At 42.8% G+C, this 15,457-nt stretch overlaps 1 protein-coding gene across 8 annotated transcripts in view; it reads left to right on the plus strand.

Moving 5' to 3' along the window:
• The window catches only part of LOC143820211 (protein nucleotidyltransferase YdiU-like), a 40,305-nt gene that overhangs the window by 13,493 nt on the left and 11,355 nt on the right, over positions 1–15,457 (plus strand). For 6 of the 8 annotated variants that reach the window (XR_013225271.1, XR_013225270.1, XM_077302719.1 and 3 more), the window contains 9 exons: positions 881–950; positions 1,691–1,763; positions 2,194–2,277; positions 3,332–3,461; positions 4,278–4,322; positions 4,426–4,507; positions 4,597–4,689; positions 11,717–11,796; positions 14,657–14,700. Coding sequence is in view for 6 of the 8 variants with exons in the window: in XM_077302719.1 (XP_077158834.1) it covers positions 881–950; positions 1,691–1,763; positions 2,194–2,277; positions 3,332–3,461; positions 4,278–4,322; positions 4,426–4,507; positions 4,597–4,689; positions 11,717–11,796; positions 14,657–14,700 (701 nt within the window). In the remaining 2 variants the exon portion in view is untranslated. The remainder of the gene's footprint in view (positions 1–880; positions 951–1,690; positions 1,764–2,193; positions 2,278–3,331; positions 3,462–4,277; positions 4,323–4,425; positions 4,508–4,596; positions 4,690–11,716; positions 11,797–14,656; positions 14,701–15,457) is intronic. The other 2 variants (XM_077302718.1, XM_077302721.1) reach the window with 2 other exon arrangements.

Below are 15,457 nucleotides of genomic sequence, written 5' to 3' on the forward strand. Positions count from 1 at the left end.
GAGCCAGATCGGAGAGGAGGGGGAATCACCTGGGAAGTAATTTAACCCTTCTGTTTTGCTTCCCCATCGCACTTGAAATTCCTCATACTTAAACTTAAACCTTGTTCTTAAATTATAAAGGACTACCACAGGTTCTGCAAACACAGACAGTATCCATGTTTGTGGCAAGATACAGAAGGTTTGGCTTTTGTTTGTTTGAAGAGTCATTTCAAAATGTTAGATCCCCTCCATGTGGTATCTCCAACTGCTTTTGAAACTCCCCTCTGTTTCAGAAGCTCTTTGCCATATAACATTTCACAAAATACATGGTCGGAACATTCTCTGCCATGTGGAACTGGTTGAGTTGTTTGCTGGCCATGACCCAGTGATGTTTTGGGCAGCTGTAAATGGACTCTTAACCGAAGGCTGAAAACACGTTATATTTTCAAGAGCCAGATTCGCATTTGCAGATGCCAGCCCTGTGCAGGAACTGGAAACATGTCAGAATGTTAGATGCCAACACGTTGGGTACCAATGTATTTTTAGTCCTCAGGGTGATCAAGCAAATGGAAGTTTTCCAACCCTGCAATTATATATATAAGAAACAAGTGGATGTTTTGTTCCTTTTCACTGAAAGGCTGTGAAATAAACGCATGTGGTTCATCCCAATAAAGTATAAAGTACTGTTTGAACAACAAAATTATAGATTTAGAACTTAGCTGTGAACTCATTGCTTCTTGATCAAGCAATCCATTACCTACAGTTTAATTTAGTCAATTTAGCTTTCTGAGGGAGGCAGCTCAAAGGCGATCTTCCCAGCTGTCAAATACAATCTTAGAACAAAATAATTTCCTCTGCATTTTGAAACTGATTTTGATTAAATTTTTAACTTTTGATTCAGGATGCTGTTAGACCTTGTTATAGAAGAACACTTTCCATCAGTAGGAATGAATGACTCAAATAGATACCTGGTAAGTTATAAGATTATGAACGAATGCTTTTGCCAACACAACCCATGTTTATTATTTTATATATTTGTATTTATAATTTGATTTATATACCGCCATTTTCAGAAATTCTGGCTCATGGCGGTTTGAGCATTTATATACCACTTTAGTTTGAGCATTTATATACCACTTTAGTTTGAGCATTTATATACCACTTTAGTTTGAGCATTTATATACCACTTTTCTTAAAATCAAAAGGGTTTACAAATGTTAAGATGATCACCAAGGATAATAAAACAAATAATAAAATTCTAACAGTGCAATACAATTCAACCCTGTTAGCCTAAAGATTTACACCTGTCATGAAAACATACAAGAGAATTGTCTCTTCTAACTGAACCTTAGTTGGCAGATGGTTTCACACCGGGAGAGGCAGTCATGCATGTTCGTATACAGGAAACAACAAGAAGATTGAGATAGTGTTATGAGCATCAGTTTCTTCTTCGACCTGCTTGTTCTCCACTTCCTCTTCCAGTTACAAAGGCAAATTGATGTGGTATACGTAATCTGGCTTACCACTGCTACTGTTTAATACGTTTTTAACAGCATATTAAAATAAACAGACACGGTCAGTGTGGGAGACTTTCTGCTTAAAGTCAGAATTGAACTTTACAGATTGTTGTTGTAAGATGTGTGCTGGGCAGTGTTGTGTCCTGTGAGTTTTTGCAAAAAGAGCATCAAGGCAAAATTGTGTTTGATTGCAGGCATTTTTCTCTAGAGTAGTCTCCGAGACTGCAGACTTGATTGCCTTATGGATGTCAGTAGGTTTTGCTCACGGTGAGAGTACTTTTTAAATCTTTTTTTTGGGTGGAAAAGTATAAAACATTTGAACTTCTTCTAAAATCAGTATGTTTGGCCCATAGGCTGCAGCCTACAGAAAAATTAATAGTGTGACAGTTGTATAATTTTAAAAGACATTTGAAGATCCCTTGGAAAGCCTCATTGTGTGTAACAATGCCAAACATAATTAATGTAAAGGACATAAAGGTCATGAGGATTTTGGATTTATGTCGATCTAATAAATAAATAAATAAAACCATATATGATTAGTGAAAGTACCACGAGAACCAGTACAGACTTTAGGTGAGACATCAAAGATAAAATCTTCTACTCTTAGCTGTGAGAGGCGGAGCCTTAAAAACTTACTGACACGTATCAGCATTTCCTGGAATTGACATGTTTTGATAGCAATATGATTTCTTTTTAGGTGTTTGTAATACCGATAATTTCAGTCTCTTGTCCATAACCATAGATTACGGTCCATTTGGATTCATGGACTCCTATGATCCAGGTAAGTATAGCTAAGGAGATCTGTGCTAGGTTGCCACAACAGTGTTGCAGTCTGCAAGGTTTGCTTTCTGTCAGTAAAAGGCAGGGGGGATGGGCAGGGGGCTTCCCAGGGCTGCTTTTATATGTTGTCTTCCTGTAAATACTACTTTGATGTGTTCATGGCAGATTCATGTTCACACAAGGACGTCAGCTAGCTCAGCAGCTCGGTCTATTCATTCATTCATTCATTCATTCATTCATTCATTCATATTTCTATACCGCCCATTTACTCTATTTGTGCCCTGCCTTTCTGCCCAGTGGGTCCCAGAAACACCTTGCCTCGTTCTCCCCTCTTCTATTTTGTCCAGGGAGGTTCCTATGGCAGTAGGTGGTCCTTGAAGTATGCTGGTCCCAAACAAAACGGGGTTTTAAATGCCAATACCAGCACTTTGCATTCACCCTGAAAACAAATTGGGAGCCCGTGAAGATGGACCAAAACTGGAGTGATACGGTCCCTGTGACTCGCTTCACCCAGCATCTTGGCTTCAGCATTCTGTACCAGTTGTCATTTCCAGACACTCTTCAAGCGCAGTCCCATGAGCAGCACCTTGTAATACGTAATTTAGGCAGGGCTGTAGTTATTGGTCGCAGTCTCACTGTTTCAGATTGATTGCAAATTCCATTAGTGTAACCGTTGTATAATTTTAAAAGACCTTTGAAGATCCCTTGGAAAGTCTCATTATGTGTAACAATAACCCGTTCTCTGTCCATGAGCACTGCTTTTAGCGGTTTAAACATCTGAGTTCATTTTGCATATAAAATAAGACAACAGCAGACTGCCAACAGTAAACGTGTAGCTAACAATGAGTTCCTTTCTTCAGCAAGCATTAGACCTTGGGCTGTTCTAGCATAAACAAATATTACTATGTTTAGAGACAGAATGAAAATATTTTTAGTGCCTGAAGGGCTTTTGTTAGTTTGCAGTCGGTAAAAAAAAAATAGGCATGCTTAAGTACGTTAAGGTTGTTTGTTTTGTTCTGAATACCCTGTTGGACTAAACTATCGTTTTCCTTCAGACTTTGTCCCAAACTTATCTGATAATGAAAGGCGGTATAAAATAGGAAGCCAAGCCAACGTCGGGATGTTTAATCTGAACAAGCTGCTGCAAGCTTTAAAGCCTTTGTTGGATCCCCGACAAAAGCAGCTGTAAGTAATCCTAAAAAACGTCTTCACACTTAAAAGGGCCAGTGAGATGAGATGCATTTTAACAGCCACATGTGCCAAAAAGAAGGTAGGCTCTCTGGAAGAAAATCAAGAGGTATCTTTTGAGGAATGGTGCCTCTCTAAATTCAGTGCCAGAAACTCCTGTTTAAAATAACCAGATACGGGCAGCGAGCTATATATGTCCATTGGCATAGGGTCCTAAACTGGACTGTATCTCACAGTGTTGTTGACTTTTAGATAAACTGGAAAGAGAAAACGTTAGAAAGAAAGATGCATCCAGAAAATAGTTTTCCCTCTGAAGGTTTTCCAGCCGTACTTTTGACAGCCAAATGGGAAACAAGTCTGTTGGTGTTCCTGAATTGCCTGAAAGACCCATTTCCATTTTGATATATATTTTTTCTTTCCAAGGAAAAGCAAAACAGCACTGGCCCAAGTATTTTCCCTTTTCTCAGCGGCCATTGCAGGACGAAAATATGCAGTTCATTTGCTGGCATTGCTTCTTTCAGGCTTGGCCCTGGAAGTGGTATCTTTTCAGCTAGCCTGTAGGAAGTAGAGGTAGACATTTCCTATCATGATGGAGGCGTGGTGGCCCTTTGGATCTTGCCACAGCTGTGTGTCTCTTAACAGTGGTGACCTGAAATGTGAAAGGGAATTGCTGCAAGAAGAAGAAATGAGAAATCGGCTGCAAAGTGATGCGCGTTTTCATTCTAACAACACAGTTTTCGCTTTGCTAAAATAAATTACAAATCTATGTAGTATTCTTACTACACTTGGTTATTTCACATCTTCTTTTCATAGTGCTGCTCAGATTCTTGAGGGATACCCTGATCTGTACTACAGACGGTACGTCAATGGTTGCAATTTAACTTTTATGAATGCGTACGTGTGTAAAATATTTGAAAGAGATTTCCCGTTCTGTGATGTTCAGTACTTTTATTATCCTCAGTTTTGCAGAATTATTCAAAGCAAAATTGGGACTCCTGGGCAGCAGTGACGAAGACGGCTACCTGATTGCTTTCCTTTTAAAAGTTAGTTCCTTTCTTTCGGCAAATAGTTGAACTTCTGTTCTGACGCTGCCACAGAATGTTACTGAGCGGAATCTGGTTCTCTCTGTCAGCTCATGGAAGATGTGAAAGCCGATTTTACGATGACATTTCGGCAGCTGAGTGAGATTTCACTAGACCTTTTGAAGGACTTCAGCATTTCTCAGGTATTGGGGCGCTGGGCTGTAGGAAAACATGAATGGTCTAACTAAGCCAAAATTAATCAAGGGTCAAATTAATCAAGAGGAGCAGGAAAAAACTTGGTGCAACTTTTACAAAATTGCTTAGAACCCCATATACTCTTTAACCTTAATGAAGTAAATTGCCCGTGGTGTTTACTGGCCCTCTTTCCCAGTAAATTTTTTGCTAATTGTTTTCTCTGATGGTGTTATCTTCATTTTTATTTTGTCTACTTTGAATGGGAAAATAGCATGAATGTGTAGAGGGATACTGGAAAAAATGTCTTACTTAACCCAGTATACTTTTTTATTATTGTTGTTATTGTTTTTGATTTATTTCCCACCATTCCCTAACTGGCTCGTAGTGGGTCACAGTGTCTTAAAACCCCATTAAAGCTCCCATTAAAAGACTTCAAATACCCCCAACATGGCATAAAAATCCCATCTCCCACCCCTACTACTGAAGGGGGGGGGTGGAGGTCCAACCCAGTATAAATACACTTCTTAATCAAGTGTAGATTTATATTCTTTGCTTTGTCAAAGCCGGGCATCATGCTTAAAGACAGTCTCCTGTTTAACGGGGCTTACTCCTAAGAAAGTGCTTATAGTTGAATTCACAGTGATTAGAAGTCTTCAGAGCTCCACGTAAAGGCCAGCAGAAGCAAAATATATACAAGATGCAAGCATGCAAATCTTGTAAATATTCATTATTGACTTAGGCTGTGAAATCATTATTTTTTTTACCTGTTCAGGGATCTATGAAAGATCTACACTAGATTAGAACTGGTGTGGTGTAGGGACTCACCCTTGAATTCCTGCTATGCCATAGAGGTTTGCTGGTGATATAGGGCTCATCACTCTCACAGGTTAGGGGAGGTCAGGGGGAGAACAATATAAATCATTTATTTATTTTTCAGTTTATTGGCCACCACTCCCAGACCGGCTGGTTTGTGGCGGCTTACAATACTTAAAGCCCCACAATAAAAACACATACAGTCTCAATCCCTTTGAGAGAAAGATGGGTATAACTAACGAATTAAATACTTTGTAAAATACAAATTGTTTTGTTTTGATGAGGCTACACTTATGTCAAAATACAGCTCCCCCACCCTGCCCCCAATATTACCACACTTACCAGTGATCTTGACATAGCTTTTGGTCTCCACCGCTGGGCGTGTCCCACCTCCTACCCTCCCACCACTACCAGGCCTACTTCAGCTCCTGGTCCCTCAACCACTGCCCGACAGTGGAGGAGGCTTGTGCATTGTCCGCAAATGCACAATCACTGTTTTTGATTTCCTGGAGGGGGATTAACCCCCCGGTATATATTTTAACATTATTAGATTCTTTTTTGCAAACTAGTCCTTCATATTTATAGGAATGTCTGCTTTCTCTCATTGTGGATTTAGGTATGCACAGATGGCCCCGCTCTTGACTATTGATACATGATATGGCTGCCTCCAGAGCCTCTTGTGGCGCAGAGTGGTAAGGCAGCAGACATGCTGTCTGAACCTCTGACCATGAGGCTGGGAGTTCAATCCCAGCAGCCGGCTCAAGGTCGACTCAGCCTTCCATCCTTCCGAGGTCGGTAAAATGAGTACCCAGCTTGCTGGGGGTTAAACTGTAATGACTGGGGAAGGCACTGGCAAACCACCCCGTATTGAGTCTGCCAAGAAAACGCTAGAGGGCATCACCCCAAGGGTCAGACATGACCCAGTGCTTGCACAGGGGATACCTTTACCTTTACCTTATGGCTGCCTCCATGAATCCCTGTTCTGCATTTGCAGAGGCATTGGCATTTGCAATGTCGTCTCCGTGGGGGAGCTTTCAACCCCTCTGTCTCGATCCCCCCCCCCCAACTACACCACGGAGGGAATTCTTTTGGTTGGAGGAGGTGTCTTTAAAAATCAATAGTAACAGCTTTATAGCCATCTTTTTTTTTAACAAGCCCACCAGTGGAATGGTAGGGAAAATGGTAGCCACAAGGGATAGTTGGAAGGAAAATGGCGCTTCCGTGGACAGGGTCTTTGGAAATGCTCACTTTCCTGTCCACCTTGCATACGAATGAGCTTGGACTGAATTCTTTTGTGAAGAAATCTCAGTACATCGGGTTTCAAAAGGGTTGTGGTGTTGATGGGGGAAACTGGGAAATGGACTGGCAAAAAATAAAAACCCTGTTAGTATAGAAAGGTTGGGGGGAAAGCCCATGTGTACAACGATATAAAGTACAACGATATAGGCTAGATATCAGGGAAAAAATGTTCACAGTCAGAATATTTCAGCAGTGGAATAGGCTGCCTAAGGAGGTGGTGAGCTCCCCTTCACGGGCAGTCTTCACGCAAAGGTTGGATACACACTTTTTTTGGATGCTTTAGGATGCTTAGGGCTGATCCTGCATTGACCAGGGGGTTGGACTAGATGGCCTGTGTGGCCCCTTCCAACTCTATGATTCTATGTGGAAGCAGCTTACTACTGACTTTAGTCAAACAGCTGCTCATTCCACTGTGCCTTTTTCTGTCTGTTTCCATAGCAGCAAAGCATTCAAGACTTTGATAGAGTTCCAAGTCAAAACAGTGAGGGAAACCAGCATTTGCAGTGATAGCAATTAAACGACAGTGGTCGCAAAGAGGTTGAGAACTAATTTTTATTAATTCGGTTGACCCTGTAACCTGGCATTTCCAGTGCCAAATTAGAAACTAACGCTGAGACGCATATTGTACCAATATATGGTTTTCTGTATATCTGCAGAATATACAAATTCGGGTTAAGCCTGAATTGGCTAAGGCTCAGTGGCAGAACATTGGCTTTGTCTGAAATGCCAAATTCAGTCCTTGGTATCATGATTGTGGTTCTCCCAAGGTCTGAGCTTGAGGTCTGAGGCAGGATCGAAGCAGGCAATGTTATTAACTGATGTGCTGCTAGATTCCGTCAGCGGGATCTAGTCAGTGAAAATGACCAATAGAGCGCACTGCTGGGAAGAGCCGTTGTTCGTGATTGTGTATAATTTGGGGTTCTCGGTTCAGTTCTTGTAACATCATGCTGAGATCCTAATAAAGAGCTAGTTGAATTCCCAGTGATCCTGGCTTCTTCCGAACCACTGGCTTTAATACCTGGCAGGTAAAGGTAAAGGTATCCCCTGTGCAAGCACCGAGTCATGTCTGACCCTTGGGGTGACGCCCTCCAGCGTTTTCATGGCAGACTCAATACGGGGTGGTTTGCCAGTGCCTTCCCCAGTCATGACCGTTTACCCCCCAGCAAGCTGGGTACTCATTTTACCGACCTCGGAAGGATGGAAGGCTGAGTCAACCTTGAGCCGGCTGCTGGGATTGAACTCCCAGCCTTATGGGCAAAGCTTTCAGACGGCTGCCTTACCACTCTGCGCCACAAGAGGCTCTTTTAATACCTGGCATGACCAGTTAAAAAGGATCAGGTGGTAAGCAGTGCAAAATACCTCTCCTTGAGACCTAGAGAGTTGGTACTGGTCCATATAGACAATATGGTAAAGGTATCCCCTGTGCAAGCACCGAGTCATGTCTGACCCATGAGGTGATGCCCTCTAGCGTTTTCTTGGCAGACTCAATACAGGGTCGTTTGCCATTCCCTTCCCCAGTCATTATCGTTTACCCCCCAGCAAGCTGGGTACTCATTTTACTGACCTCAGAAGGATGGAAGGCTGAGTCAACCTTGAGCCGGCTGCTGGGATCGAACTCCCAGCCTCATTATCAGAGCTTCAGACAGCATGTTGGCTGCCTTACCACCCTGCGCCACAAGAGGGTCTACATATAGACAGTACTGACCTTTATAGCCCAATGTTCTGATTCAGTGCCAAGCTGCTTCCTGGGTTCATGTTCTCAAGCCTAGAATGATGTCTGTATACATTGTCTGTTCCAAAGCATCATGTAAAGGTGTATAGATACATGACAAGCATGTTCTGGTTGAGTAGAAGTTGAAGAAACTTCCTGTAGCTGATGGCATCTAAGATGGAGTATTAAATCCAGTGAAAGACCACTGTAACCATTGGACACAGTCCCAAATAAGAACGGGTTAACGATGCCTAATGTAATTATCTTGCCCTTTTAAAAAGACAACCCTTTAAAATGAGAATTTGGTCCATATGGAAAATAAGTGCCCTGCTGTTGCAAGTTCTGTGCCAACAATTTACCAGTGTATATTCCTTTGTAGATAATTTTATTTGTATCCATAGAGAATTAGTGGCCAATATCCAGGGCAAATATTGCAAGAAGCATAAACAAACTCACGTTTTTCTTTTTCTATTGTGGGAAAGTTTCCTTGCAGAAATAAACATTTTTTTTAAAGCAATGTATCCCACAACTCTAGATTTGCAAGCTTTCTCATTACTTAAACACAAGCTCCCATAGTATCTCTTGTTTTCATGTGTTCCTTATTATGAGAAAAACTATTTTGTATGATCCCCCTCCCACCCCCACATCCCAAATTCCCAGGGGCCATCTATAGAGGCAAAGGCTAAAGTTCTTTGCTCAAAAGACATGCAGTTCCTCATTTTCACATTGAGCTCTGAAAATTTTAAAAGACACAGGCAAGGATTTGGATTTCCCGTTTTCAACCTTGATCCTATCTTTTCCTTACAGTTTATGAAAGGAAGTGTGCAGATCCTGATTTATGTTGGTCTGTTTAACATTACTAGCTTTGTTTTGAAAAGGCAAAACACCTTTTCCGCCTTGCAGCCGGTAAACAATCCGTTTTTTAAAAAGTTATGCAGATTTTGTTATCTGTCCCCTTTTAGCCTTGTTACACTTCCTACTTTAATAGCTGGTCCATTTAAGTACTTTTAAATCTTTCTGAGGAAAGTAGTCAGACTTGCTTTAAGTGAAAATTAGAAATTCTCTCCTCCTTTTCTTTAATTTCCTCCCACAACTGTGAAACTCATTGAGTCGCTGTGGGCCTGTCACATTCTTTTTCATCCTCACCTGCTTGCAGGATTGCTGTGAGAATATCAACAGGTACACCACCTGAGCTTCTGGGAGTAAATACAAGATAAAATGTAATATTTATTTATTAACAATTATTTATTTATTAACAATAAATTACATTAGAAACTGCATACATGAATACATATATTCAAATAAAAACTTGCCTTTCCCTTCCTTGATTCTTAACCTTACAGTAACCCTATGAGGTAAGTTCAGGTGGGTAACCACGTTGGTCTGAAGCAGCAGAACTAAATTTGAAGTCCAGCGGCTCCTTCAAGACCCACAAAGTTTTATTTAAGATATAAGCTTACGTGTTAATGGATGCTTCATCAGATACAGTGGAACAGAATATTCTCAACCAGTTACATAGGTACAGAGAGGGTGGGAGGGGGGTGTAATTCCCAGAAAGTTTTAGCTAGAGTTCTGATAAATCATTAACCGGGCACTTATATCTGAGAGCATGAGCTCGCACACAAAACCTTTAAGACTAACAAAACTTTGTTGCTCTTAAAAGTACCCTTGGACTCAGACTTGGTCCTGTGAGGTAAGTTAGGCTGAGGGCCAAAACACATGCTACGCATCACACGATCTGGGATGCACATGCCCAACCCAATTTGAGCCAGTTTGGTGTAGTGTAGTGGCTCACCACGGCACTGATAAAATTGTTCTGACCGGGCAGTGATATCAGGGCTCTCTCAGCCTCACCCACCCCACAGCGTGTCTGTTGTGGGGAGAGGAATGGGAAGGCGACTGTAAGCCGCTTTGAGCCTCCTTCGGGTAGGGAAAAGCGGCATATAAGAACCAACTCTTCTTCTTCTTCTTCTTGTCACAAACAGAGCCACTTTGAAACCGTCATGTCCCCCCATGGCTTCAAATGCTGTGTGGGGCTGGGGAGGACAGGATTCAGGCTTCTCCCCCACGGCGTTTTCCATTATGAAGGCAGAATCCCCACATCCTTAAGCCTCTCCTTCCCTCCCTCCCCACCCTTTGCAGTGGTTTGAGCCAAGAATGATCTCAGCCCTACATGTGGCGTGTTATCTCAGTCCTACATGAGACTCAAATACTTTGGCCACCTCGTGAGAAGAAAGGACTCCCTGGAGAAGAGCCTAATGCTGGGAGCGATCGAGGGCAAAAGAAGAAGGGGACGACGGAGAATGAGGTGGCTGGATGGAGTCACTGAAGCAGTCGGTGCAAACTTAAATGGACTCCGGGGAATGGTAGAGGACAGGAAGGCCTGGAGGATCATTGGGGTCATGATGGGTTGGATATGACTTTGCAACGAACAACAACAACATGTGGCAAAGAGTCAAATATCTGGGCCTGGAGAATGCTGGCCCAGAAAAGCTTCATAGCTGGGTGGGGATTTGAACCAGGATCTCTCAGGACATAATCCAGCCCTACCCGCCACCCCACGGCAACTCTCATCAAGTTTTTGATATTGTGCTTTATTTGTACCCCATTCCGCATTCAGTTTAGGGCTTTAGAAAACATTGCTTTGAATGACTGGCAGAAGACACGGAAGTCCCGATGCTGGGTTTAGGTCAGATAAAAAAGAGCAGACATTTCCAAAAGAAGTAGAGTGCTTAAACCCCGCTTTTTCCATGCAGTCTATTTCCTGGACACAAATTATCTTTGAGCTTTTGGCTTGATAAAATCAGCTGGTGTGTTTGTGTGTATGTGTGAGGGGGAGAGGAGTGGATTGTATAGAAAAAGACGCAGGTGCGGAGATGGCTAATCTCCCCTTTCCTGTCTGCTGCTTTATCTCCTGCAAATCTCCTTTTCCTGTATTTGAGCAAACACAAGATTAGAGTTCTGTTTCTTGCTGAACGTCTATTTCAGAGACTATGGGAATGCTCTCCAGAGTTTGGCTATGCCTGTCCATTTCCTCCCTTTTTTGCACAGTGCTGGTATGAATACAGAAAGGGGAGTCTGCTTTGCTGGAATCTTAAAACTGCAGATGAGTATTTCACTCCTATACATCACAACATGATATATATCCTGTGGAGGTGAAATACTCGTTTTAATTTTTTCCTAGTAACAAGCACTCAGTTCTTTTCTTGCAGGAATTCTGGGCACTGCAGGATATCGCTAAGCATAAGCTGTTTCCCAGTTGGGTCGCTATGTACCTCTTGAGATTACAAAGGTAAATTACAGCCATGTTCATTTTGGAATGAATGCCTTCAGATACACATTCGCAAACCAAGGGAAAGGAAAACAAGCATCACAGGGGTTCCTCCCCCCCCCCCAATTTTTATAATCCTCTAAAGCACGGGTAGTCAAACAGTGGCCCTCCAGATGTCCATGGACTACAATTCCCATGAGCCCCTGCCAGCGAATGCTGGCAGGGGCTCATGGAAATTGTAGTCCATGGACATCTGGAGGGTTGCAGTTTGACTACCCCTGCTCTAAAGCAGCGGTTTTCGATTGCTGTAAGGCCATGACCCCAACTGGGGGTGACGCGCGTGCAGGCGCTCAACGATCTGAAAGCAGTGCGGAGGTGGCCAGTGCCATGGCTCTGCCACGCTGGATGCTGCCACCACCTGCTGCCACTGCCCTCCACTGCCACCAACCTGTCCTGGTGACCCCACTTGGGGTTGGGATCCCAAGGTTTGAGAACCATTGCTCTAAAGTTATTTCAGACCTAAATGCTCTGGGCTCACTATTCTATGATTAATTCTAGAGATGTAACTGTTCTTTTGAACACCTTAAAAATGAAGGGATTTACTGTGGCATAAGCTTATGTTAGCGTAGCCCTATTTTACCAGATTCATGGAGTATTATTGGTAGAGGTATGTACAAAGCCAAAAAGAGCAGAAGATGAGCAAAAGGGTTTGCTTCCCAGGATGGGCAGGTTACATCAGTGTAGAATGCAGAAGAGAACAAGAGCCAGGCAGAAGAGTCAAGGATCCAGTCAGAGTCACTCTGATGAATTCACAAGGTAGGATGAGTCTGAATCATGCACATAAATCTGAAAGGAGGGAGCAATTATTCCCAAGTTTCTCTTTGAAGCTCTGCTCTAATTGAATTGCCAGGCTGGCTGCAGTGCTTCCTTACTAGTTATTTTATATTATGATGATGATGATTAGATGTTTGCATTTAAAGTGAAATCAATCCTAAACTTTGTTGGTTCATTGAGTCATAGTGCAATCATATTCTTCGCTAAAAAGCGGGCTTCGTTAAATTAAGGTTACAGTCAATGTATCTCAGTGTCGGCATTAAACCATAGAATCATAGAGTTGGAAGGGATGTCTAGGGTGCAGGAGATTCACAACTACCAGTCCACCACAGTGACTCCAATTCCACGTCCCCCGTTCCCCCCCCTCCCCCAACCAGAATCCCTGGCCATTGTGGCCTGGAAGAAATTTGCTTCCCAATCCCAAAGTGGCAATTGGCATTTCCCTGGGCATGCAAGAAAGGGCCACAAGAAACAAGCACTGACCCAATCCCCTCTGCCCACCCACTCACAATCTGCCTGAGGTCAAGATATTGAAGTTGGGATGTCATAGTGTTACGCCAAATGTGTGTTTGTTTAGGCATTTAGACACATGTCTAAATTTAGTTGTGGGGAATTAGCTAGTAGAGCCACCAAGAGTGGCATATGGCAGCGTGGCATAACGTGAGATCTTTTATTGCACGGTTTACCGGGTAAATTACGTCACTGAGATAGAACTGGGGCGGACAACAATCTAAACATGGAAGGATTTTATTAACACAGTAATTAGACAAAGACAGCACATGTGTACTCTAGCATATAAATATGCGTTCTTATTCATACAAGGAAAAGACTTATGGGGATGGGAAAATAGCCTATACTAAGGGTTGATTGAGGGTGATATTTACCTATTCTCTGGGTGGAACAGAGTTCCGGAGATCCGGGGAAGCAACTCAGGGTGACGGACGAGGGACCAATATGAACATCAGGCAGCGTTTCTGTAGCCTGAAAACTGACTGCATTGTATAGTCTGCGGGAGCCCAATATTCAAAGGAAATGTGTGACCTGAGGTTATAGAGGGCTGATCCTACCTTGTCCAGGGGCTGGAGGAAAGAGTTTGATGGCCAGTAACGATTGCAGCCGGGTGCCAACAAAGAAATGGATTGCTGAGACAAAGAAACTAGCTGCTGGGAATATTTCCTATCTAGAAGGGTTGATGGCCCAGTTCTGGCAAATCCTGAATGACTGCTGATGGCTGGGGATAGCGATAAGGGAAAGGACAAAGACCAAATCTTGGATTAGATTTGGTGTTGACAGAGGATGGCCAGTTCTATTTGCAAGACAGTGTGCTTGGCTGGGTGGAGGGCTGTTTTGGGTGGGACTCCTTTGTCTCTCTCTTCCTCCAAGGTATGCTGACAAACTCCTCTTTTGTTTGCAAGCAAGAATGCTGGGGGAATCCTAGCTCCAAGTCCTGCTTGAGAGTAAGAGGTGGATTTTAGTTGCTCTCCCATTATGCTTTGCAAGGCTTTCTCACTCTAGTGCCAGGGTCTGCGCAGGAGTGTCAGGAAAGATTGGCTGTGCCAGTCTGCAGTGGAGGGGTGGCAGCCCACATAATAGACAATTTCTACTGTTTCCCCAGGCCTTGGCAACAAGTAGTGGCAGATTCTAAAGCAAAATAATTATCAAATGTATGCAAATTTGCAAGATGTCATATTAAGAGCTCTTGAAGCAAAATAGGCAGGGTTGTGCCTGATGGACTCCTGTCCTGTCCCGTGCCACGTTTGTGCTCTTAAGCTCTGCTGAGAAACACACTTTCGACTATTCCCTCCATATTCCTGTGACTCGTATTTGAAAGAGCCACGCCTGGACCTTATGAGCAAGCCTAGTGCTGCAGCCACTATGCCACATACCTTGCTGCTGCCCCCAATACTTCCCCTGTTCCTGTGGATGGACAGGGCTACTGTGAAGTCTTGCTTAAGCCTAGTTGCTTCCCAGGTGGAGTGGGAAAAGAGTGTCCATGAAAACAAGAGGCTAAAGATGAACTTCATCATTTTGCCTTTTTGTTGGCTAGGAATGCAGGCGATTCAGAATCTGACCGAAAAAGAAGAATGTCCGGTAAGTACAATTACGAGTTTTCCACCCTCTTCTCAGAAATTCTCAATATAGACAGGCGGCTTTTTGGAAAATTGGTCCATTTGTGGGATCCATATTTTGTGGTGCTGTAAGAACTTGATTCTTCATGCGGTTGATCACAGGAGATATCAAAAGACGGAATTGCCTTTTATCAGTAGAATGAATTAATCCACCTGACCTCCTTCAAAGATAACAGCTTTTCAAGTCCAAATCATTCGGCAAGAAAGCATATATTAATGGCAGACTGTGCAGAAAATGGCTGGGGGTGATTTCTCGATCCACTTTTCTTTTTAAAACGCGAAACGTACTAGAAGATAAAGGAACTTTTATCCATGACTCCGTTTACCTTAAATACCCAAATAGGAGGTAATAGGACAGCCAGATACCGACGATTAATTCCTCATAGCCGGAAACTGCCCCTAGTCAAAGATGGTGGGATTTAAGTTGTGAAGCTGATTAGACCTTTAAGCAGTCCTTTGATTGTTAATTATAAAGAGAGGAACTGGTATTGATGCTGAGATTGCCATTTTTAATTACGGAGGAAATGGACAACTGACTGCAGACTATCAGTCTGGCACTCAGTAATTAAGGTCTAACTCTGCTTACGAGCATCTCCACTGTTCTGACCCTGGAAAGACAGATTAGTAATAGAAAGGAAAAAAAAACAAATGTTTTCAGCCTTTCAAAGTCTAGTCCTTTGATACCCTTGGTTATTATATTAGCATGATGAGAGGATGTG

Source organism: Paroedura picta, chromosome 11 (genome assembly GCF_049243985.1).
Source record: "Paroedura picta isolate Pp20150507F chromosome 11, Ppicta_v3.0, whole genome shotgun sequence".
NCBI classification, from domain to species: Eukaryota; Metazoa; Chordata; class Lepidosauria; order Squamata; family Gekkonidae; genus Paroedura; species Paroedura picta.